General features: G+C 43.9%; 1 protein-coding gene across 1 annotated transcript in view; it reads right to left on the reverse strand.

Annotated features, from left to right (window-relative positions):
* The window catches only part of APPL2 (adaptor protein, phosphotyrosine interacting with PH domain and leucine zipper 2), a 51,460-nt gene extending 36,773 nt beyond the window's left edge, over positions 1-14,687 (reverse strand). Inside the window, exons 1-4 of the mRNA XM_019543898.1 lie at positions 14,513-14,687; positions 9,566-9,664; positions 8,053-8,083; positions 7,955-7,959 (exon numbers count right to left, since the gene is read on the reverse strand). Of these exons, the coding sequence (XP_019399443.1) occupies positions 7,955-7,959; positions 8,053-8,083; positions 9,566-9,664; positions 14,513-14,566 (189 nt within the window). The 5' untranslated portion in view covers positions 14,567-14,687. The remainder of the gene's footprint in view (positions 1-7,954; positions 7,960-8,052; positions 8,084-9,565; positions 9,665-14,512) is intronic.
* Between the last annotated feature and the right edge of the window lie 10,874 nt (positions 14,688-25,561).

The following is a 25,561-nucleotide window of genomic DNA, read 5'->3' on the forward strand; positions in this document are numbered from 1 at the left end:
GCTCATGTTCATCTTGTGGTCAATGATGACCCCCAAGTCTCTTTCTTCTGTAGTGCTAACCAACGTAGCACTGCCAAGCCTATAAGGGTGCTGCAGGTTTTTCCTCCCAAGGTGGAGAACCTTGCATTTATGATAGTAGTGAGAGGCCAAAGGCAGAACTAGGACTGTCCTGTGTTAGGGCCTGAACATAGCCTAAAGACAGTCTCTGGCCTCAATTCTGCTATACATCAAGCATGTGCCCAATCTGTGTATGCAAGTAGTCCCAAAGCATTGCATCAGAACAATAATCAGCTGGTATGAATTAGGCCTTTTCTAGGCACACATTTTGTAGGGATTTAATTTTTTTGCTTTAATTTATAAAGGTTTGCTTTAATTTATATAGGTAAACTAGTACAACCTTAAGCAAGGAGACAGTTGTACCAATATAACTATAGTGTTTTCAGACTGATAGAGCTGAATACAACTGTGTATAAACCAGGTCTCAAAGTAGCCCGACAGTGGCCAGTAGAACTATTACATTCATGAAATTAAGTCCCAATCTGGCAACCTGTTATGTATGAACTTGACTTTTACATGAATTTTAAGAATATAGAAGAATAGCTGTGTTGCTGGTACATGAAGTACCTAGGAGGAAAGTATTTGTTAGATTTTTATTCTTCCCCTCCTCTCCCCACCCTGTTGAAAGAAGATTGAGTGGCCAACAATAAAACACACAAAGTATGAAACAAAATTAAACATGTGGAAATAGCCACAACTTACTCTCAATGAGCCCCTTCCCATGTACAGAATTCAGTTGCTTCTAAACATGTCACAATATATCACTGGGGAAGGTTTGCAACTAGTAGGAAAGAAAGGAGGAACCAACTAACAGAATATATAGGTAAAGCTGTGAGGAGGACTGGGAAAAAAGGCCTGAATCAGGTGAATCCATCAATATAAGCTAAACAACTGGTGAAGTCATTGAATCACCAGTTTTATATACACTAGACTAAGGCAAATATGAAGCAGCAACTGTGTTTATTGGTATTGGCTGAGATTACCAGTAGACGACAATAATCAACATTGTAAAAACACCATTAGTTTGGCACCATGACCAGTTTCTGGACTGGCTCATGTTGCAGACACTTCCAGACATGGCACTTAAAATTGGACCATTCTCCAGGACTTCTCTAAGTTACTGCTCTTTAGGCATAGGGATTTAGCCTAAAAACCTACAGGGAATTAATTTTTGTCTCTTCTGCCTATGCACGGCACCCAGCACAGTTAGAATCCAAATATTTACAGGCTAACAACAATAAAAATAGAAATATTTTGGCTGAAAGATGCTCTGACCTCATACTGTGGCTATGTAAGCTGTCCATAAATAGGAGATGTCAATACGAAATGGTACCGTGAATACTGTTTAAAGTTCTCTTCAATCCCGTGTTTCTATCCGTATGGTGATGGCGCCAATAGGTAAGTCTGAGAGATCCGCCTGAAACAACTTCCAACCTCTCCCACTGCCCTGTGTTTTCCTTTACATGTTGTATACCTATATGGGAGTGGCTAAGACAGGAGTAGGAGAGGCAGCAACTTCTGTTCTCTGTTAAAGAAGCAGATTAAATCTAGGGTTGGGGATTTGAGCAGTCAAACATTGTCAAATAATGGTCACAGGTTTTCAGCATTACTTTATTAGAATAGTGAAAAGAGGGAGGCTTTAATCTTCTGCACTGGCTACAATAGCATCAGATTGGAGTCGCACTGAAAAACTGTGCCCAAGACATTCACCCTGGCTGTATCCCTTTTCTTCCTGTATAAGGGAGTAATAGTCCTCAGCTATTTAATTTGATTCTGAAGTCCATAGCTTTGTGTGGTGTGTGTGTGCGCGCACACAATACGTGCACACACAGACTACAGTTTTCCTTTTGAAAAAAACACAAAACCATAGGTAGTCTGCATAAGCCAAGAGGAACCTCTCCATTGTCCTAATTCATGTCAATGGACCAGGCAGAAGCAAATGCACCCTTAGAACAGGGGAGCCAAGACTAGCTTGCCAGAGGCATTCCCTGCTTATATAAGCAGATTTTTAGCATGAGAGAGAACCTAAGCCAGAGATTTTAAGAGTCATAGTCTTCACAGGGGCCTCCATACCAGTCTCATATGCTGCAATTAACCGTACCTCTTCTGCAGTCTCTTGTCAAATCTGTGGTTGGGCCAAAAGTGCTCAGCCATAAAAAGATGAAGAGCCAAATTTTGGCCAGCAGTACAACTATGAATTGCTGCAATGCAGAGATAAGGTAGAAGCTGACTAATTCTGTCCTAATTCTGGCCCTCTTCAAGCATCCTGGAATTGTCTTTCCTAGGCCACAAGTATCAAAAATACAGCCCATGGAGCCATTTGATCTGGCCCACAGGTCACCGGGCCAACCCCATATGTCAGCCCCAGCAGGCAGCACAGTGAGTTCACTGGGGCACCACATGCAGCTTGCATGTTGAAAATCCCATCCCAAACTCCCTGTACAATGTGCAATGACAAATTGCTGTGGGCAGCACATACCCCCTGCCAACCTCGTGGGCTGTGTGCACAGCAAGCCCCAGGACATGTGTGAGCTACATGCAGACAGCATGATTAGACCAGCTGCACATGCACCACAAAAGGCCAGCACAGAGTGCACAGGGGTTGGCACATGCTGCATGCAGTACAGGACTGGATCCAGTGCCACTGATGCTCCACAGGAGGTTGGTCCCAGTCTGGCCTGCAGACTGGCTTTGGGACACTTATCCGGCTCATGGGGTGAGATGAGTTTGACACCCCTGCCCTAGGCTGTGAGTGCAAAGGGGTGTTACAAAGTATAACCAAATGTTCAATGCTATTGTTAATCTGCATCAAATTTCTGACCAGGTAGTAGCAGCCATATATTGACTCTAAGCAGATTTTTGGGTGCTAAGTAGGAATAGAAAGAACAAGTACAGAGAGAACTGGGCATGAAATTTACCTCTGGGCTCCAGGCCAAAAAATGTCCTACACACCACTAAAATCCCACATAAGCCAATAGGTGATATGTTTAATAGTGCATTGGCCAGGGGCTGGCTCTCTGTTCTAGGGTCATTGTCACCCTGTCAAGATATGACGTACATTATTTTTGCAGCATGTATGTAAAGTCCCTGTGGGATTGCTAATGGTACATTCTTCCTCAACACCTGCCAGACTGTAGCCCTATTACTGGAATGAAGTTTTCATTATGTCATTTCCAGAAAAGAAAATGGAAAACACTAGCAATCAATTCAAATTAAGCCGACAAATTTAAATACAACCATATTACATAAGGAACACAAAGTAGGCTAAGTGTTTTGCTTATGTGGTGGCAACAGGGCTTACTTAAGGAAACTTTATTTGAGAAATTTTGGCTTAATCCTCCTCTAATTTGTTCTCTATCAGCTTTCCTTCTTGATTCTAGTTTGCTCCCTCTGTTGCCACCACCATTAATCAGCTGGAGGGTTTAAAAGCTAGTATTTGTGTTACCCACAGTTCCAAATCTGTTAAACCCTGGGAATCCATTCTAGCAGTTATTAATGTAATTCCACACACTATTCCACGGAATAGGGCAACACACATTTCTATTACTCTTGAATAGGCTGAAAATAATGTTCCAATTAACCTGAAGAACAATGTTATGTGTATATATTTATAAACATCTGTACATAAATGTGTTTTTAATATCAAATAATAAAACAACACAAGAAAAATCAAATAGAAAATAGTGGAGCAAAGCAAAATGAAAGCTATTAAAAATGTATCCAGCTGTTCAAATTAATCTCATACAGTATCCCACAGCTCCTTCTGAAATTTCAGAGTTAATCAAGCTCTTCTGTAGTGGGAGAGCTAGTAATGAAAGACTCTTAACTAAAACCTACCCAAAATGTGACAAGTTGGTAAATTTAAGTGATGAAAAAAATTAATCAGTGTGGCAGTAAAACTACCACCATGAAAAATGCAGTTTCATTAGCATATTTTAAAGGGGGGGAGGGGGAAGAAATCACCAACAAAACCCAAAAAAACTTTATTAGCAAAAAGAAAGACTTGGTAAGAAGTACTAATTAACCAATGATGAGCAAGGATGACTTGTTGCAATTATTTTTTTTAAACTTATCTGACAAGTGCTCAGAGTAGTAACAAAAAACTTGGCAGAGATCTACCAGCATCAGGTTACATGGATGTACCAAAGGAGATAATAACTTGCCTCTAATACCTATGTCTATCAAACACATATGTCAAGAGTTATACAAGGAATTATCTGTTTCAACATTTTGGTCAACTCCGGCCCAGATCCTGCTTCTGTTTAGATCAGTAGCAAAATTCCCATTCTCAAATCTTTGGATCTAGTGTCAAACTATCAATATCATATACTTTGGCTTGGGCTTGCTCTTTATCATTATCTTTTATGCATGTGGCTATTAATCTGATCATGCAAGAGTAGGATTTTGCTGTCTTCAGTTCATAATGAAAATCCAACAATGCTGACTATTTTTGAAGTAGTCCATCACTGAACCTGCCTTGAGCAATGAGTGTAATGAATGACCTTTTGGCTAGGGACAGAAATTGCACACAAACCAGTGTAAGGGATCAAACATTGGTTCAAATCTGTAACAAAACAGAAGTTCACTACATAGAAACCACTTTCAAAATGGCTGAAACCAGTTTAAAATAAACCAGTAGAATGAGACTTGACTGATTTACGTTAAATCGGCTTACTGAACTTCTGTCTCAGATCCCCTCCAGATTCAAGTTAAGTGCCAATCCCCAAGCATCCCAGGATGCTTTTCACCTTCCCTGCAAACCGCACCTCACAGGATGGGTGGGCTAGGTTTGGCCTAAACTGTCTGCTCCAGCTGATCAGGGAGATGTGCTCTAGCACCCCCCACCCCACTGGCCCGGGCCACTGCAGGCATATATGGCTGCATTTCTAAAATCAAAAGAGAATGTCTGTTCACTTGCTTACTGGTTCAACCTATACAGCTTAGACTCACCTGTGAAGATTTAAATGATTCAGCCCCTGGCTTTTTGACTGACTGTACTTAGCCTTTGAGACCCCTTCTAGCCATTTTTTCTATTATTTTATCAAAGCCTATTCTTTCTAAATAAATCCTGGTGTCAAAACATCCATGTCAGATATAGTTTAAATGAGTGTGGTACCCCTAATTATTCAGTAGTGGATATTTATTATTGTCTGCCAGGTTCCAGGTACGAGGTCATATTAAGGATGAAACTGAGCTATACAATTATTGTGAATGGCAAAGATACATCTTCTCTTTGCATCCAAGCCACATGATAAATTTCTCAGCTACTTTTCTGTGCTGGCTAAAGCCAATGTTTTTAACACTGTACATGAGCAAGCATGAAAAGATGCACCATGGCTTCACCTGTCAGTGTGGAGACAAAGGTTGCTGTGTATGCAATGGTGTGGAATAAGGTTTTAATTGGTACATGTTTTGGATAGCTAACCTGCTCACAAATGAAGAGAGGAAAGATAAGTCACTGGGGGAAGTTGTCCACAAGAGATTTATGGACTGTCCTCCCTCTGGGAACATGAAGGTATCCAATCTCATTACCATGCTCAGTTAACATGCATGTCTTTCACAGCTTGGTTAATAAGTAATCAGCAATCTGGAAAATACGACAAGTCTGAGGGTTTAAGCTCACAGCCAGAATGCTGTAGAAATTTTAAAAAATAGTGCAGGGAGGTGCTGAGACACTTCAGATCCCAGTAGATTGGGACTGCTCAGCATCTTGGAGGATCAAGCTATTCGCTAACTTTCCCTGTGTAGCTGATGCAGAATGATGTATTCAGTTCCTCACAAATGATAAACGGCTCAGCGAAGAATCATCTAATAGGTCGAGAAAGGGCAACAGTTGAGGTTTTGCTGTAAGACAGTGGCAGAAGCTACAGCAAGATTCTTGTTTAGCAGGGAATCAAGCTTTACAATTTCCTGTAAACCTCTCTGCAAGATGGTTAGTACACTTACTGTTCTATGCAGTTAGCAGAATCTGGAAATCTGAGTACTTGGACTATAAGCTTAAAGAGTGACAATTTCTAAAGCTCCCTAGCTGCATTTAAATGGAGTCCCATGTCTTAGGCAATATGCTATTCATCATCCACTGTTTACTCATGTTAATAACAGGTGGAGAATGTCAGGCAGAGCACCTCTCCTGTAAGTGATGCAAACTTGCAATTAACATGGTAATATAAATGTAGGTGCTGCTTCATAAAATCAGCTATGCCAGTTCTAGTTTACAGAAAGTCTCCTCTGTAGCCAACTGGCTCTATGAGAAAAGCAACTTAAAAAGCAAATCTTTGCCCTTATGGTTGCAGATGAAAGCTTGAAAATGTGATCCATGTGACGAGGATGTGTGGAGAAAAGCAAATAAAGACAACACTGTTGTTGATATACACTGTGGTATATCAATCTATTTGATACTGAGTGGCCAGATGTATGATTTCTGGACTTGTGGTTGACGTAACAGGCATTTCTGGTGCCTTATACAGTTCTGATAATCAGGGGCCCTGCCACAGTATACAGTTATAATTCTGTAGTTAAAATAACTGAAGACAAACACTGTTCCACTTTTTACAAAGCTGCTACCTAAATTAAAAATATTTGCATCATGGAAATACTTCTCCTTGCATGCCATTCAGACAATCTCTGGTAACTCTATGGATACACCGTGACTGGCAGCTGCCACTTAAATGAGTGTTTTGTGCACTAATGTGACTACAGAACTATCTTTATGTGGAGCTCTACATGAGTCTTAGCATTGCGCCCATTCAGCATGGCCAATGCTTGTGACTGAACCACGAGTCTTCTATGATTTCATGCTTTATTAAAGCTCTAACTCCTACAAATAAGTCAACACATGAAAATCTCAGCTTTCCTTTTCTTTTTTTTTTTTAATGTACTTTAATGTAATTTCCCCATAAAATTCTGGAGCATATCTTATGCCTCAGGTGCACCCAGAAGACTCAAATTTCAGAATTCTGGTAAAAAGAAACTTAGATGTCTTATTTTAAATAGCTCTCGGGATTGCTAGAGCAGTCTCACGATTTTGAAGAACCTACTCCCTAGGGTTGGAGACACCCAGGATAGGTTAATCTTTTGATTTCCAAGTTCGAGAGCTCAATCCTTATTTATAGCTGTGCAAACATTACTGGAAAGTAGATAAGGAGATTCAGCCCAGAAAACTAAAACAGAGAGTGGAAGTGACTTGCCTAAGATAACTGAGTGGAAAAAGCAGGATCAGACCTTAGGACCATAAGCCTCCCTACTTTTCTGCTCATTCTACTAGATCACATTCCTTTTTCAAATGTAACAGGACTGCTAGCATTTCCTGGTAGGCCACTGGTGTGGCACATCCTAATGAAACAGCAGAAAGACATGTGGTTTTAACATGTGAATGTGAAAAACAGTTTGCAATAAAGATTATGCATTTTATTATTTGGACTATTTATAATTATACATTCATCTTTTATTATGAATTCTTCCAGAGTTATTACTGATAGAAGCTACTACATGCTAGCAGTTCATGACCTGCTCTTTTAACATCATGTTCTTTGTAATTAAAATACATTTTCTTGCAACTTAGCATTTCCCTTCCACATCTAGGGAAATGACCAGTACTAATTTTTGCAACATGAGGTCTGTAGCTTAAGAGGAAAAGGTCAAGTTGGACAGAAAGGGCACTATATTGTGAGGTTTTTTTAAAAGTGTCTCTTTAAAAGCCTAGGCTGACATTTTCAAAGCCTGATTCCCATTACTTTCAACAATGTCAGTTGCTCTATGCAGCTTTCCAATTATCAGCTACAATATATTATTTTTCCATATAGATTTTCTCCCCAGCCAAGTCTCTCTTTATAAATCTTGTATCTATAAATTTAGTTATTTCTTTACCACACCTCCACCTGTAAAATAATATACCAACCTTTTGTAAACAGAAAATCGTCTTTGATTTGTTTCAGGTCAGGTGCCCAAGTACCAACAGTGAGCACTTAAGCCCAGAACAATAAATGCAATAAACAGCAAATCCAAGAAGTGTTTGAGGAGGAAGTAGCTCAGAAAAAAAAAGGGAAATAGAGCTGGAGATTCAGGAGCATGGCAAACCATAAAAAGGAGAATGAAGAGTGCAGGAAGAAGAAAGGGGAAATATCAAAGGCTATGGGGAGAAGTGGAAAAGACAGGAAATAGGGAAGGAAGAGAAAAGCTGAGCAAAGAAAAGCATCTCGCCAGTGACAGCAATTCTTACAAGTTGCAGGCCAGAACTACTGCTTCCTAAAAAACCAATTTGGGCATCAGGAAATGGGAGGAACACCCAGTGTGTGTTTGGCATCTTCTTAGCATTTGTTCAATTCAAATAACCGAAAGACATTTACGCACTTGTCTTCCATTCCTGTCCTGCCCCTAACAGCTCTTCCCTTTGTACAATCAGACTCGCACTATACAAGCATTCCCCTCTGTTTGGCGCTAACTCTCTCTTCTCGTCTGTCTATCCTCGTCTTTCTTAAAACCCAGTTCTTTTGCAAAGGCTCCTGAGCCTGTTTTGTTTAATAGTTGATGTTGCTTCAGCTGCCCACTAAGCTGGCTATCGTATTACTTCTTAAATATCTGAGTTGCCCTGCAAGCTCCTATTTTGTACAGGACCACACACAGTCTACAGCATTAACACTGGTCTTCCCAGTTGTAGGCAACTAGACCCTAAAAGGGCAGCTTCTACATTCAAGCTGTGATAATCAGCCTCCTTAAAGACCAGTCCTTTCAAATGGACATACTAAGGGCTTGATTCTCCATTTCCCCAAACTGGGCTTTACAGCTGTGTAAATCCACTGCCTACAATGATTTGCATTGACAGGAATCAATCATTCTATTTTCCAGCAAAAGGCCACCCAATCTGAGGGCCTCTGTGTGCTCTATGATCTGCCTCACCAGATTATAAGAATTAAAGGAGCTTTCTTATTTTATAGCATTGGGAATTGGGTGCCTATCCTACCTAGGTGCTTTTGACTATATCACTAGGCACCTATCTACTTTTTTAGGTCTCCACATATTTTGGAAAGTCTGACTCATAGGCACTAAGTCTTAAGTCCATGGGACTTAGCCTAGTATTTTCAAAAGCACTGAACTGACTTACCTGTCCAAGGCCCATTTTCACAAGGATGTAGGTATTAATTAACCATTTTACTATATGTATGTACATATAAGCTACCAAGAGTGAAAATGTTGGTATCGCCCTATATATAAGGGTAAGAAGATACCATGGCTCTTATTTTTGAAAGCCTATTTTTAAAGACTCTTTTTCTGAAGAGGTAGCAAAACAGCAAATTAAGAAAGAGTGCTCAACATTAAAAAGTCTGATTCCCATTCTCCACCCCCACCGGCCATTCCCACCTCGCCAAAGTGAACCAACTCCCACACAAGTCAAAGTGAAGTGCAGGTAGTCAGCACCCTTAGAAATAAAACTATCTATCAGAAGTGTGATAAGAGCTTACCTTCTACCCCCTCCCCCCATCAAACAAAATCAACACAAATGAAAGATTACCTGGGCCCCATAGACCCGCTGCATTGCTTGAAGCAACTGGTTTGTATATTCTGTAAGGGTTCCTGCATCTTCTTCAAACACGCTAAGCAAGGAGCGAGTCTTTAATAAAAGAACAAAAAGCAAAAGTATTATTCCCAAATGGAAATACAGTACCAAACCCCCTCCCCCCACAAAAAATCAAACGTTTTATTAAAGAAACTGCAGAAAAACAAACCAAACAGTAACATTTTTAAAATATATATAAGGCTCTTTCTGTCCAATGATCTAAAAAAAAAATCTCACTTGAACATGCTAATGTGATGAGTAAACTAGGGCACAAAAGTGAAGTGACAAGTACTTAATAGAGTGACTACCAAGTTCTTGCTCTAACTAGCATATCCTTCTTCCAACACAGTCAGACATTTAAAAAATCCTGAAAATCTACTTGGTGATTACAGTAATCAAACTCAAGCCAAGGACTCCTGATCAAACATTATCACTAGCTCTACCATCATAAGCAATCTTATTAAAAGAGGTGTTTTTCATTCATTATCTTCCATTATTCTATTTCAGGAGGCTTGGGCTAAGCCAGGGCCTCACAGATAGTGCACTTTCTTCACTCTGCTCTACTATTTCATTCTTGTGAGCAAATGAGCAGAGAGGGAAAGAATAATTTGTATTATTTTGGACAAATACAGCCACTTGGCAATTTCACTGAAACAGGCCAGGGACAATAGAAATGCTGCTGCCTTGTTTTGTGGGTTGGGGAAAAACAAGTCCCCAGACTGGGTCAGACAACTAAATTTCCTGGACCAGGACAGGATAAGAAAAAGGAAATGAAGTGTGAGGCTGTCACTAAAATAGTGTCCCTTGAACAAAGTCACCATGTATGCTGGTATTCTCAACAGTCTTAAGTCTGGGAAATCCAATCTGGGTGCATCTACACAAGATGCTTAATGCACAATAGCCTAATAACACTGCACAGTAACATGCCAGGCAAAAACCACGCTCATACGCTAGTGCGCAGTAAGCGTCACCAAAAAAATGTTTGCCAGTGCTACTGTGCAGTAAATGTAGTTACTGTGCATTTAGTTTGCACTTCATTAAGCAAGTACTAAACTAAATGTGCAGTAACTCCTGTGCATAAATGAATGTGTAGACGTGCCTTCTGGGTGCTAATCAGAGTAGTTTATCTTAGAGTCTCAAGGAAATAGTCAGAAGTGTCACTTTTGGGAAGATGTGCCTTTGTTCTGGCCTTTTTTGCAGATTTCCCAGCAAAGAGTTTATATTCATTCTAAGAGCTTTAAACCACTCACCTAAGAGCCTTCAGGGTAAGACAAAGAGTTCCTTTCATCTGTGCTGAGAAGTTTATATCTAAGGTGCAAAGGAATGCTGTGTAGTGGTTAAAGCAGATGAGTGGGAATCTGGACTTGAGATCTGCTCTAGATTTTGCATTGCTGCTCTGGCTCCCTTCTAAGTAAATCAGCCTCTAAACACTTCAGTTTCCTGATGTACTAAAAGGGCATAATATCCTAGACACAGTGTGGGGGATGCTTCATTTTTGGAAAGGACTCAGAACATCCTAGGACAAAAGGAGCTTTACTGCTACAGAGCTCCTTTTCTTAAAATACCACCTATAAATCAAAAAGGGAGAGAAGGGTGAGTCTACTGAGAAAGCCATGCTAATGTGCAGTAGAATTAGTCTACTGTGCTTTAGCGCCTCATAAAAGATGTGTGTAGTAGCACCTGTTATTACAGGTACTAAACATAGCCTGATCCTGCCCAGAACTCCCAGTCAATGGGAATGCCACGTTCTGAGTGACTAGAGTTCGGCCCCTATTCTGAATTTTAATTATTTAAAAACTTGTTAGTTTGCAAAAAGTCTGGATTTTAGCAGTCACAATCAGTAGCAATAGTTTGATCATTTTAACACTTCCATTACCAAAAATCCATCCTTCCCTCATCTAACTTTTTAATAACCTTACACTATACCGTGACAAAAGACTGGTTCTGAGGGACGGGATAAATAACGGAGGATTACAGAATGAAGCAAGGGAATCATGTGAAAGAAACAAGCAAGAAAATTCACAGACCAAGATTTTAAATGATGGGTGCTTTAAGGTAGGTTCCTGAGTGTATATTTGTGCACATAAAGATTTTTTTTTCAGAGGAACAAATTAGTTTGATGCCTAAACCCTACTGGATTTCCCATAAGCTCTATGGAAAATACTAGTTTTCCTTAGCGAGATACCAAAATATGGATTTTGATACTTATCTTTGTGCAACCATTTTAAAAAAGTCTTGTTTTCGGTATTACCACTTTATTAACAAATAATAAAGCCTATAAATGGTTCCAGTAGTATGAGATGTTATTGTTGAAAACTCGTATTATATGTTTCTTTTTAAAACACTGTTTGAAACCAATATTGCTAAATATGTATGTATGTTTATATTTTTAGTTATTGCTGTTATGATAATTTCTTCAAGAGCAGATTATGCTGCAGAAATGAACCAGTAATCCAAACATAAGTGTTTAACATTTTTTCAGGCATCATCAATCATACTACTACCACTCTTGCTGTTGGAAATGTCAAGCTAAATCCTGCCTTCATGTAAGGAATTCCATTGCTTTTCAGCATGGCTATCTATTTGAATTTACCTCCTTATTTGCCATTAACAACTTTAAACAGAACACATTCATTCTGGACTCTTTTTATACTGTGCTGGACAACAAATCAAGATCTAATATTGTATTTCTATTAAACATGAGAAAGAGAAAGAGAGAGAGCTTTTTTGAAGCTGATAAATAATTTAGGCCTAATTCTCCGCTGTCTTTTATGCTATCCAAAAGAAAGTGCTTTCATATTCATTTTATTCTCCTTTTGGACTGGTGATAGTGACTAACACAGTACAGTGCGACAGAGAATGGGGCCCACTTTGCACTAGGCTAAATGATAACATACGCTCTTCCAGACAGGAGCTGTCTTTTTGTTTTAAGGCTGTACAGAACCTAGTATAATGAAATACTGATACATCACAGTGCCTCCTAGTACACCACATTATTATTATTTACAACAGTAATAATGATAATGATGATGATAATTACTGCCAGTGGAGAATCAAGCCCTCAAAAGTTACTACATGAAAACTATATTTAATGTATGAATTAAACATCTCTGGAACACAGAAATGTGTGTTCCAAAAACCTACAGAATTAGAACAATAAATGATTTCAAAAATCTGGTCATGTGTAGGTATGTATACAACTTTTTTACTTTTCCAGTATTTCCAACCATTGCCGTAAGATGCTGACTGAGCAGGCAAAATAGCTTGTTTGTTTATTATGAGTATAAAGTTTTTCAAAATGAATGTTTGCACTGAGTTCTGGAGATGTTAACCCCATAAATGCTAAGTACTATCAATAATAATGCTGAACTAGTTCAGTAAAGGGCGTGATGCTCCCCATAGGAAGAAGGCAGGCCAATTTCACTCCTCCTCCCAGGATGATAATTCAGGTGTAACCTCATTCCAAGACAAGATGATTTGGAGGGTTGCTGGGTGGGGTGAAGGTAAATGCAGTTTAGCAGGTACATCCTAGTAAAGCTTCTCCTTACCACATATTTGGACCTTGGCTCCACTCCTAATTCCCACTCACCCCTGTGCTCCCTTCTTTCTGCCCCACAATGCCACTTTCCCTTCTCTTCCCCTCCACCCCTCGATGGAGTTCCTGTTCTCTCATCTCCAGCTGCATGCTCCTCTGCTCTCTCAAAAGCCTTCCCCATTTCTCCCTTCCCACCAACCGACCATTCCCCTTTCTCACCCAGCTCTCCCTGCCCTGCCCTCTGGCTTTGTCCCTTTTTTCTTCCAGCTCTTGGATCTCCCCCTCTCCACTTTCCTCTCCCCTCCATTAAGGAGCCTTCCTAGGGCCCATGGTTCACTTTTCCTAGTAGGCATGCAGTGCCAATTGCAGGTGTCCTAGATGGGAGATCATTGTCAAGGGCTGTTTGGCAACCTTATTTTTATCAGATCAACTCTACCACTGAAAGAGTCAATACAGGCCATGCAGCACAACATGCCCTACCTTGGATATGGGAAAGAAGCATAAGCCAGCACCGGCCCCCACCTTCCCCCACCCCAGTGTCAGTTTTACAACATGCTGTATTCTGCCTCAGATTTGCAAACCCCGCTGCGGTCTCTGACCATACCGGTCAGATGAGTTTGAGATATCAATAGCAGGCTGGCAGTGTGCCCCTGCAGCTCGAGCACCATCCAGCTCTGCACACAACAGCACCTGGCAGGTCTCATAAGCCCTTCCTCCTGTGGCAGCCAGCACGCTCACAAGCCCAGACACAACAGGAAGGTTGTTTGACAGCGAAGGAGAGAGGGCACCTTGCTCCCAGTGCCCAGCAGTCACCAACCCGCCCCCTGGGTCCACCTGCCCTGCATCCTCCCATCAGGCTTTTGAGGGGGGCCTACACCCTCCTCACCCCGCCAATGCCCATGAGCATTTCCTAGTACACCCCCTGCCTTTGGTTTTCAGGTATAGGTTCAAAGACAGCATTCCTATGCAAAAAAACCAGATGGGGTGTATTACATAAAAATTAACCCAGAAGAACCTGGACACCTGAGCCTGGACTGGTCAGAAACCTGGGGGCAGTTGCAGCAGCCTACTTCTAAGACACCTCCCATGGGAGCAAAGCACCCCCATCACGCCCGCAGCTGCGGGGGGGGGGGGGGGCGCTGCAGGCCCCCAGCCCTAGCCCCTGCTTGGTGCCAATCACTCTGCGGGCACTACGGACCAAGCCCCAGGTTCCCCCCCCCGCGCAGGCCTGCCAAGCGAAGGGGCTCCTCTGTGCGTCACTGGTACGTCACAGTAGGTAGCAGAGGGCTGCCAGGTACGTCACAATGGAGAGCGGAGCCGAACGTTCGCTGCACGGGGACGGGGACGGGCCCGGGGGCGGCCGGTACCTGCGGGCTGTCTTGCAAAGCCTCTTCCAGCAGGAGCTTGTCGACGGCGGGCATGTCGGCTGGGCGAGATGCGCTCGGCTGCCGCGGCTTCCCCCACCCCGTACCCAAGGAACTAGAGAGGGGGCAGGGGCGGGCGGCTGCTGCCCCGGCCCCACTCCTCCCAGTTCCTGTCTCCAGAAGGAAGCGAGTCACCGGGCAGGCTGACAGCGGGACGGGGCAGGGCGCAGGAAACGCGGCCGCGGAGGACTTCCTGCCCGTCCGGCCGCCTTCCCTCCTGCCAGGCGGCCCCCGGCTGTGGCACAAGGAGGGGACGAGAGACACCCCCAAATCGGAAGATAGTCCTGCAGGGCCTCTGGGATGCCAGGGAAGTCCGTGACAGGGACCTCAAATGAAAACCCTGGCAAAAGAAGCCAGGTTGTGGTATTTTGTGAAGTACTAGCTGACCATCTTTATTAAGGCAGAGGCTTTCTATGCAGACAAAAGAAATGCAGAACCCGGTGCTGAATTAAGGGACTGGAACAGAGCGTTCAGCTCCTCTCCCTGTGCCTCTGAATAGGCTCAGTAGGGCCTTGGCACCTGCAGAAGGCAGATGGTGTGGGAATGGGGAATATCCGCCACTGCCTTGAGGGGAAGAAGTGCTCCAGAAAGAAGCTGTCCCCCAGATTTCACCAGCCCCAGAAAGGCAGAAGTCTGGTCAGGGTGGCATCAGCGTGCCCCTCTGCTTTTGCAAGCAGAGTGACTTGGTCAGACACTGTGACAGGCCTCACAGAAAGAGGGTTTTCTGTAGTCAGGGAAGTGACAAAGAGTGGGTTTCCTGTAACAGGGGAAGGGGCAAAGAGAGTGTTTTCTGTATCTGGGAAGAGGCAGGAGGAGGAGACACAAAGAGAAAAAGGGGTTGCCAAATTTATGGGGAATGCAGATAACTTTGGGACAGGCCTGAGTGACCTCCCTCAAAAGTGGGCATGTGCTGGGCATGTGCTGTTGCTCCTGCATTTTCAAACACATTAAAAGCACCGTGAACGTTAAGCTAACACGTTCTAGCTCATCCAGCATTCGTTGTTTTTAGAGACTTGTTAGAATGTTAATATCTCTGTCCTTTTCTTTGTGTACATCAGCAGTCTTTCCCTCCAGGTAGGTATAAATTTGGCAACCCTCTTTTCTCTTTACCTCTCTTTAGAGCCTCCTCCCCCTGCCCCTTCCCTGATATAGAAAACGCTCTCCTTGCCCCTTCCCCCTAGCCTCACTCCTGCATCCCTGTCGATAAGCAAAACGCACAAATGGAAATGAGAGGGACATGGTTCCCTAATTTTTTATTGTTCAAGATATGTCCTCTTGTTGGTGTCCTGGACCCACGTGATTTTTTTTTTTTTTTTTGCTTGATAGATCTCTTTATAGGCAGACTATCATCCTTCTCAAGATGTGCAGCAAGGGGAGGTGTAAACTGTAGGCACAGAATTGACTGCAGCAAAGTGTAAGGACATCTGAGTTAACCTGGAATTACCTAGTTCAGGTACTGGTAGCAATCTAACTCTAGTAACACAGATCTAAGCATAAGCTATTTTATCTATATGAGAAATCACAGCCCAGGAGTGGAGACGGAGCTCTCTCCTAGATTGGGGTGGCCAACCTGCGGCATGTGCCACAAGTGATACAGGCAGCTGCTGTGTGTGGCATACAGCAGATTGGGGAGAGAATTGGGGTCCAGAGCAGCAGATAAGGTAAGGAAGCAGAAAGAAGAGCAGCAGATTGGGCAAGGAAAAGAAAAAGAAGCAGATTGGACAGGGGAAGGGGATTAGAGTGGCACTCTGAGTAAATACCTTTTAATCAAACAAAGCATATTAAGGAATGTAACATGTTGGGTCTAAAAGGAGATGGCACTGCCCCCATATAAAGGAGTGCACATTTTTGAGATAGCTCATGTTGTCTTTCTCTTTTTGGGCTTGATCTGAATATTCTTTGATGATGAGCAATTCCCATCCCTTCCATCTAAATCTCCACTTTTTTTTCTGCTCTCTCATTTCTGTTCATCATGGTTACTGCTAAAATAGAAAACCTTCCTGATTAAAAGAACATATGTAAGACGTTGGCATTGAGGAAGGTTTCTCAAATGAACTGGGAGACTGTTTGCTTTAATTAAGCCGGAGAAAGGCGTCGGGCATCGTGCTCTGGCTAACATACCCCAAACTTCGTGCTGGTCTAATGTTGATTGGTATTGCTTCTGAAGCTTGTGATACAACCTTTGACCCAATGTGCCAAGTCTGCCTTGGCATGGCTCTGCTCAACCAGTATTAAAATTGAACTCCCTGTCCCAGTCCCTCAGTTAAGAACAGGGTTCTCATGTTTGTTTCTGTTTGCCTTTCTGCATAGAGAGACTATGCAATAATAAAGATGGTCAGCTAGTACGTCACAAAATACTGCCCAGATTCAATACAGTCATGTGATGAAAAAACAGAAATAAAATGGAATTAAAATATGAATAATGGTATAGAGGATTCTAGATGTGATAAGCTGGATATTTCCCTTAGGGATCCACGATTACCCTTGAACCTGTTCTGTCAGCAGATGACTGTCTGTCTGTCTTCATTTATTGTGGAATCCTGACTTTTTTTTTAAAAGCATCTGAAGTTCACTGTTCAATGGAAGTCCATGCTGTAGCCAAAGCTTCCATATATCTTAAATTAACTTCAGGGTCTTTATGGATGATTGCCAAGCTTTTTTTCTATCTCCTTTCTCCTGTAGCTCTTCCCACTTTCCTCCTTTCTCCTGTAGCTCTAGTCTTGTTGTACTGGGGAACAGTCCAAGGAAAAAGTACTTTGAAGCACTTCCCAAATTAGGTTTTCACTTGTGTCTTTGTTTCTTGTCTAATGCATTCCTGGGTATCTTTAAGGAGTTGCCTGTTTTTATTAGTGGCTTTCTTTATGATTCAAGCCTGGAAGCCTATAAACATCTTTGCAGCGCTGTCATAACTATTTGGTATGACTGGTTCTGCTAGTTCTGTGTAAACAGGACTCCAAGTTATTTAGCATTTGGATAATTTTAGGAGGAGTAATTATTTTTCTATACATGTGCCATGATTTTCTCCAATTCCACCAAGTGGTTTCTCTTCAGCACTAGTGGAAGGCAGATTAACTATTTTAATGTAAAAATAGAAACTAAAAACATCTTGAGGGAATCAACTGAAAGAGCTCTTTAGCTCAAGAAACAATCCATAGCACAGCCCCGTGCATGGACACAGCCACAGTGCAGCACACAGGCAGCCAGGAGTGCAGCCCAACAGTGTAGAGAGCAGCTGGGTCTGGCTGGTAAGTCTGGTGGGGGGGAACGACAGATCAAGGCCCCAGCAGTGAGGAAGGGAGTGGGGACGGGGCAGGGGCAGGTGCTACACAGCCTGGGCAGGGCACACAATGGAATCACAAGTGGCTCATCTGAGGGGCACAGGGAGGGGCTGGCAGCTCCCACCGCTGCATGCACCCTGGATGGGCATGGGGGGCATGTACCCCTGGATCTGCACAGGGGGCGAGGGTGGGCTGCCGCTGTGGGCTGGGGCTGGCGTGGCTCTGGGGTCTTCCTAGCAGGGGGTTGGGCTGGGCTGCACTTGGGGCGGGCAGCAGCAGTGCTGGGAGGAGGGCTATGGTGAATTTTGGGGTGGCTGCAGCCCTTCCCTGTAGTCCCCCTCCCAACACCACCACCACCAGCCCCGAGCACAGCCTGGCCCAGCTCCCTGCCAGGAAGAGCCTGGTGCTACCCCAGTCTGCATTGGCAGCCTGCCCTCACCCCGCACACAGATCCAGGGGCACATGACTCTCATGCCCTCCTGGGGTGTGTGTAGTGGCGGGAACCACCCCCCTCCCAGATAAGCCACTCACACCTCTGCCCTAGCTGTGTAGCCCCTACCCCTCCCCCAGCCCTGCTCCCTCCCTCACCACAGAGGGCTCAATCTGCCCCGCCATGACCTTCTCTTCCCCCTTGTCCTTTCCCTCACAACAGACTTACCAGCTGGATGCTGCTCTCCAAGCTGCCCAGCTGCATATCTGCAATCGAATTGGTATAAGCCGATATGGCTGATTAAAAATCAGCCATTGGTATCAGCCCAAAAAATCTCTATCAGTGCCCCCCCACAATATATATACACACACACACACGCTGTAGGGGTACACCACTAGAGATTTTTTGGTGTTATATACATATTAGAGAGAGAGTCAGGTGATGACTTTATGTTAAGCTAAGGTGCTTCTCACAAAAAGACATGCCTGAATTGAAACCCTTTAAGTGACTGAAATGTATAATTTGTATTTGAAGTACAAGTTTAGCTTTCTAGAAATTATATTAAATCATCAGTAACTAATTCATAGTGTTACGGCTGGAGAAACCCATTATCCTAAACTAAACTTAATATTAATTAAGAAGAAAATGTTTTCCCCTGGAGAAAGAAGTTACAGCAGCAAACCCTGTATGTTTCAAAGAAGTGGGACCAAAAATGGCACAGGTTTTTTGGGTGGTCAGGCATGGGTCAAGAGAATTAATGACTTTTTAATAGTCTTATAAACTAAAAATAATATGTTTTTAACATTTGAGTACAGATTACATAAAACTTCAATTTTAATGCAGTTCCAAAGCAATTATGATATCTTAAAAATTATAACGGTGTAATATGTTTTAGGACTTGTATAAGTTGTAAATGCTGGCTATGACTAAGTCAGAATAATTTTGAGGTGAATTGCTATTCTTTGAAGATTAAATAACTTTTCAAAATATCTAATTTCTGTTTTTAAATTGGTTCTGGTCTGGTTAAACCAGTGATTGTCAAAGAGGGTGCCATGGCATCCTGGAATGCTGTCAGATCCTTTTAAGGGTTCCCTGGGGTGCACACCTACACATTATTTACAAAATAAACCTAGAGATTTAAAAAAATGAAAGAATGTGTAGTGTCCAAAATGTTTTGGCCTGTTATGGTTTTTCTGAGTCCTTTGCAACAGAGGAATTTTCCCTATTTCATAGTTTCATAGTTGGTAGGGTCGGAAGGGACTTTAGTAGATCATCAAGCCCGACCCCCTGCCATGGCAGGAAAGAGTATTAGGGTCAAACGACCCCAGTAAGGTGATTATCTAGCCTCCTTTTGAAGACCCCCGGGGTAGGAGCCAGTACCACTTCGCTTGGAAGTTGGTTCCAGATCCTAGCCACCATGACTGTGAAGTAGCACCTCCTTATGTCTAGTCTGAACCTACTCTCAGTCAACTTGTGGCCGTTATTCCTTGTTACTCCCACTAGTGCTTGGTGGAACAGGGACTCTCCCATTGCCTGCTGGTCCCCATTGGCAAGTTTATAGATGGCCAACAAATCCCCTTTCAACCTTCTCTTGTGGAGGCTAAACAGGTTCAGGTCCCATAGCCTCTTCTTGTAGGGCCTGTCCTGTTGCCCCTGATCATGCAAGTGGCCCTCCTCTGGACCCTTTCTAAGCTGCCCACATCCCTCCTGAAGTACGGCACTCAGAACTGGATGCAGTACTCCAACTGTGGCCTGACCAGTGTTGCATAGATGGGGAGGATCACCTCCTTGGACCTGCTTATGATGTATCTGTGGATGGATGACAAGATGTGGTTAGCCTTCCTGACTGTGTTCTCACATTGGTGGCCCATGTTCATTTTGGCATCAATAATGACTCCAAGATCCTTTTCTGCCCCTATGCTGACAAGAAGGGAGTTCCCCAGGCTGTAGGTATGGTGCTGGTTCTTCCTCCCCAGGTGCATCACCTTGCACCTGTCCGTACTGAAACCCATCCTGTTCTCATCTGCCCACCCCTGTAACCTGTCCAGATCTAGTTGTACCCTGTTCCTCCGTTCTAGTGTGCCCACGTCTCCCCACATCTTCGTGTCATCCGTGAATTTGAACAGGGTGCTTTTCACCCCCTCATCCAAGTCACTGATGAAAATGTTGAGCAGTGCAGGGCCCGATGACCGAGCTCTGGGAAACCTCACTGCCCACATCCCTCCAGGTCAAAAATGACCCATCCGCCACCACTCTCTGGGTGTGGCCCTCCAGCCAATTTGCGACCCATCTGACTATAGTCATCGACACCATAGTCGCCTAAGTTTTTAATGAGACTGGGGTGAGAGACAGTGTTGAAGGCCTTCCTAAAGTCCAGAAAGATTAAGTCCACCACAACACCTGCATCCAAGGATTTTGTGACCTGGTTGTAGAAGGCAAACTGGTTGGTCTGACAGGACCAGCCTCTAATGAACCCATGTTGATTGCCCCTAAGTGTGATCCCCCTGCTGGTCCCTCGCAGATGTGCTCCTGGATAATTTTCTCAAAGAGCTTTCTCAGGACTGAGGTAAGACTAATGGGCCTATAGTTTTCTGGGTCCTCCTTCCTCCCTTTTTTGAAAATAGAGACCACACTGGCTCTTTTCCAGTCCTCTGGCACCTCACCAGAGCACCATGAGTGCTCGTAAAGCCATGCCAGGGGTCCCACAGTGACCTCTGCCAATTCCCTCAGCACTCTGGGGTGGAGATCATCAGCACCTGCTGATTTGAACACATCTAGACCCACCAGAAGTTCCGCAACTAGGTCCTCACTGACCCTGGGCCTGGCTGTGCCTCCCCTGGGTCCATCCTGGATCCCGGTAGGGGGGATGTCCTGGTCCCTGCTCAGAAAAATGGAGGCAAAGAATTTGTTAAAGAGGTTAGCTTTGTCATCTGGTGCAATCACCAGATTTCCAGGTGTTTCCTGCGGAGACCCCATGTTACCTGGTACCTTCTTTTTACCCGCTATGTATTTTAAAAAGGACTTCTTGTTATCTTTGATCCGGGTCACTAGTCCCAGTTCCGTCTCTGCCTTAGCCTTCCTAACAGCCCTCCTACAATCTGGAGTAATAAAGTTATAATCTTCCTTGGTGAATGGCCCCTCCCTTCCATTGGCTGTACACCTCCTTTTTAGCTTTGAGACATTCCTGGATGCTTTTGGTGAGCTATGGGGGCTTTTGAGCACTCTTGCCCACTTTGATCCGTGTTGGGACTGTCACCCTTTGGGCTTGGAGGATAGTCTTCTTAAGAAACGACCATTCTTCTTGGACTCCCAACTCCCCTCCCCTCCCCTCCCCTCCGGGACCTCAGTGCCTCCCTGACTAGTCTCCTTACTTCATTGAAATCTGCCCTTCCGCCCTCCTGAAGTCCAGGGCTACTGCCTTGCTGCAGGCCTTTGGCACCCAACACTGGATGGTGAATTCCAGCAGGTGATGATCACTATTGCCCAGGTGGTCAAGAACCCACAGTCCCCTTACCAGGTCATCTCCCATGGCCAGGACCAGGTCCAGCAAGGCATTTCCCTTGGTGGGACTGTGTACCTCCTGGGTTAGGTGGAGGTCCTGTAACTCGGCTAGGAACCTATGTGAGCAGTCAGACCTGGATAGTTTAGGTCCCCCATGATGACCACGCCCCTTCACTTAACTGCCTCTGCGAACTGACCTGAGAATTCCCAGTCCAGCTCTTCCCCCTGGTTGGGTGGCCTGTAGTAAACCTCCACTGTTAAGTCCCTTTCCCCTCAGCCCTCTTGTATTCTGACCCAGAGCACTTCAGCCTGCCCCTCCTCTGACCCCGTGCTGTTTGTTGAGGATGTGTATTGCTCTTGGACGTAGAGCGCCACACCCCCAGCTTTCCTTCCCTTTCTATCCCACCTCTACAGCCTATACCCCTTGATGTTTACTGCCAAGTTGTGCATTACATCCCACCAAGTTTCAGTGAGCCCCACTATGTCTGGGTTTGTGTTAACTACAGGAGGGCAAATTCCTCCTGCTTGTTCCCCATACTATGAACATTAGTGTAGAGGCATTTAAGGCCTCCTGAGGGTGTGTGCACCACCTGCCTCCCCTTCCCCCCCACTAAATCTCAGGCCGATCCGGGCCCCTGTCTCTTACTTGGGTACTTCTTTTGCTTGTCACCTGTCTTGGCTGGGCTATTTACTTTTCTGTAGTAAAAAAAATGAGGGAAATCTAAGAACTGGTATTTTCCAAGGGGTGCCTTTAGTAGTATAACTGAGGGGGAGTAACCTGGGGCAATAGTCCCTGGTGCCATGTTTAGTGGGGAGAGGGGGACACAAAAATAGCCACTGTTGTGGTTGTTCTTGGCTACATTGCTGCCTTCAGCAGTGAGGCAGGCAACACTGTTTTTCTGCTAAACACCTCTGGGTACCTTGAGTCTAATGGGAGGGTTCCATGAGTCTAATAAGGTGAGAACATCTGGGTTAAACTAATATGAATAGTCCCATAATTCCATTGGTATAAAAACTGGATATGAAGTAAATGTGAATCTAAGAATTCATAGTTCCATGTTGATACTAACATGACCTACCCAGATTAGTAGTTTCATAGTAGCTAGGGTCAGGAGGGAACTGAACAGATCATCTAGCCTGACCCCCTGCCACAGGCAGGAATGAATGCTGGGATCACAAGACCCCAGACAGGTGATCATCCAACCTCCTCTTGAATTTGCCCAAGGTAGGGGCGAGAGCCACTTCCCTGGGGAGCTGGTTCCAGTTTTTGGCCACCGTAACTGTAAGGTTGAGTCCAGAGAGCCAGACGGTGATCAGGCTACTAAGCCAGCCGACAGGGCCGACTGTACTGATTTTTTCATATGTAGCAGGCTTGCCTTTTGGAGCTTGGGGTGAGTCCCAGGCTTGAAATCTTGCTGTTTTGATTGGTGGAGCTCATCCCCCAATCAGGAGGCAGCAAGAGGAGTTCAGTCATGCGCCTTTCCTGAGGAGAGGGGGAGAGGAGTCTCCCCCCACACCCTCCACCCTAGACCTGATTGAAGACTGCAACACTCAGGTCCAGAAGACTTCAGGGGCGGAGCCCTGGAGAGTATAAAAGGAGCTGCGTGCCCAGCACAAGGGGAGCACATCCAGGAGAGAAAAGAGCGAGGCTTAGAAGAGCTGAGGAAAGCTGCTCAGCAGGGCAAAACAATAGCTCAGAAGTGCCCCTGAAGACTTCCATCAGTGGGGAATGGCAGATGGCTCCAGCAGCTAGGCTCTTAGTGTGCGGCATGGCACACGGTGTCCAGACCCTGGGAGCTGCGTGAGGCGGCTCAGGTCTGCAACCTCTGGCGTGTGGCCAGAGACATGGTGCACAGGCTGGTGCATGAGTAGGACCTTTGGAGTGCTTGGGCAGCTCAGGTCCTCAACCCCCAGAACGAAGCTGGGAGCTCGGTGCAGGAGGTGCTGCACGGAGGGTCCGGGAGCGGACCAAGCCTGGTGCTGCATGAGGCAGCCCAGGCCTCCGACCCATAGCAAAAGGTTGAGTCCAGAGAGACAGATGGTGATCAGGCTACTGAGCCAGCCGACAGGGCTGAACCAGAGGCCCCAGAAGCCCTGCAAAGCAGAGCTCTGTTCCAGGGGACAGCGACGCCCCCCCTGAAGCCCGCTGCAGGCAAGAGAGCAGCCTGGCACAGAGGACAAGGACCACCCTCCAGGCCTGGGAGCCCTGAGTTGCAGGGAAAAGAGGATTCCCACAGGGGAGGGCAGTCCCCCTGGTTAGTTAAGGTCTCCTAAAAGGGGAGGTCCCACTGAGAGGGCCCTCCTAAAGTTACCAGCTTCTTTGTAGGGCTTGGGAAAAGCCCAAGGGCATTGGGGTTTCCCTTTGGGATTGAGTTTATCTTTGGGGTTTATCTGTTTCAGATCAGATACTTACCTGTGACTTACCTGTATCTGGAGCACTGGTATAAGGTTTTATGTCATTTACCCAGTGGGTATTGTTTATGTTACTGGTTTAGATATCTTATAAATATATATATATATACACATTGTACATATGTTTATATCCACATTCCTTTCCCTTGTGATAAGTTAATGTAAATAAATGTGTATATAGTTAAGTCCCCTGACTGTCCTGGCCTGGATCTGTAGGGACAGAGGGAAACTGAGCTGCATGCAGTTCCCACCCCACAGCACACCTGCCAGCTAACAATCCCCTTCAGTTGGAGAAGGGGAGTATATACCCAAGTTACCTGGGCTACACACAGAAGCTGGCTCTTAAAACAAGAATAAATTAATTAATTTATTCTGTTTTTCAAATTGTACTATCCCATGTTACATTCAACTTGTGACATGGTGGACACCATCAGCTAACACTATTTCTTTCACTTTCAGTACTGTTTTGATTGCTTTCAAAATTACTTGGGCTAATAAACTCATACTTTTATAATAATTCTTCAGTTTGTACCTTAGCTAAGGAAGATAGATCCAGAAAGCTTACAGAAGTAACTGGTTAATTAAATTAACAAATGTTTGTTTGATGACATCTCTGTCAAGGTCCAAAGAGTCATTTATTACATTTTTAAAAATCTGAACATGTTCTTAAGTAAATTATGATTTTTACTGAATGTGCACAGAAATGTTTGTATAAAACAGGATTTTCAATAATTTTAGCAATCCAGTTGTCATTTTGCCTCCTATACAACTTACAGAGGAAATAGTACTACTACTTGTATCGCATTGTTTTCTCCTCAGTGTATTCCATTATAACTTTAAAGAGCATATGACATTGTACTTCCTTTTTGGCTGCGTACCTTATACTTAGCGTCATGAAAAATTGCTGAGTAGTAATATATTAGTCATATGTATGCTAGGTCAGCTGAGTCTATTTATGAATCTAAACACAGAGTGCCTCATATTCTTAGTATTGTGCTTAAGAAGGAAGAAATCTTTGGACTTGCAATGGTCTACTTTAGAGTAAAAATCTCTCCTAAATACTGCAACTATCTTGTTTTTAAATAAACTGAAATTAGTGACACATTATTTTAGCTTTGATATTTTGGTTGCCAGGTTTACTTTAAAATGTAGAATTTGAAAAATGTCTCTCCCTAATGAAAAATAAAAATCTATTTTTTTCAAATTAGGGCAAGCTCAAAATCATAATCAGTGGCACATAAATTATTATTAAATAGCTTATTAATAATGCATGTATTTTAGAAGGAATTTTAGGTATATAGAGAGAAAGGGATTACAAATTTTGGCTTTATGAACAACAACATAACACCAAGTCAAAGGAAAATATAGTGA

The sequence above is a fragment of the Crocodylus porosus genome, unplaced genomic scaffold (genome assembly GCF_001723895.1).
Source record: "Crocodylus porosus isolate Cpor-Errol unplaced genomic scaffold, CroPor_comp1, whole genome shotgun sequence".
In the NCBI taxonomy this organism is placed as follows: Eukaryota; Metazoa; Chordata; order Crocodylia; family Crocodylidae; genus Crocodylus; species Crocodylus porosus.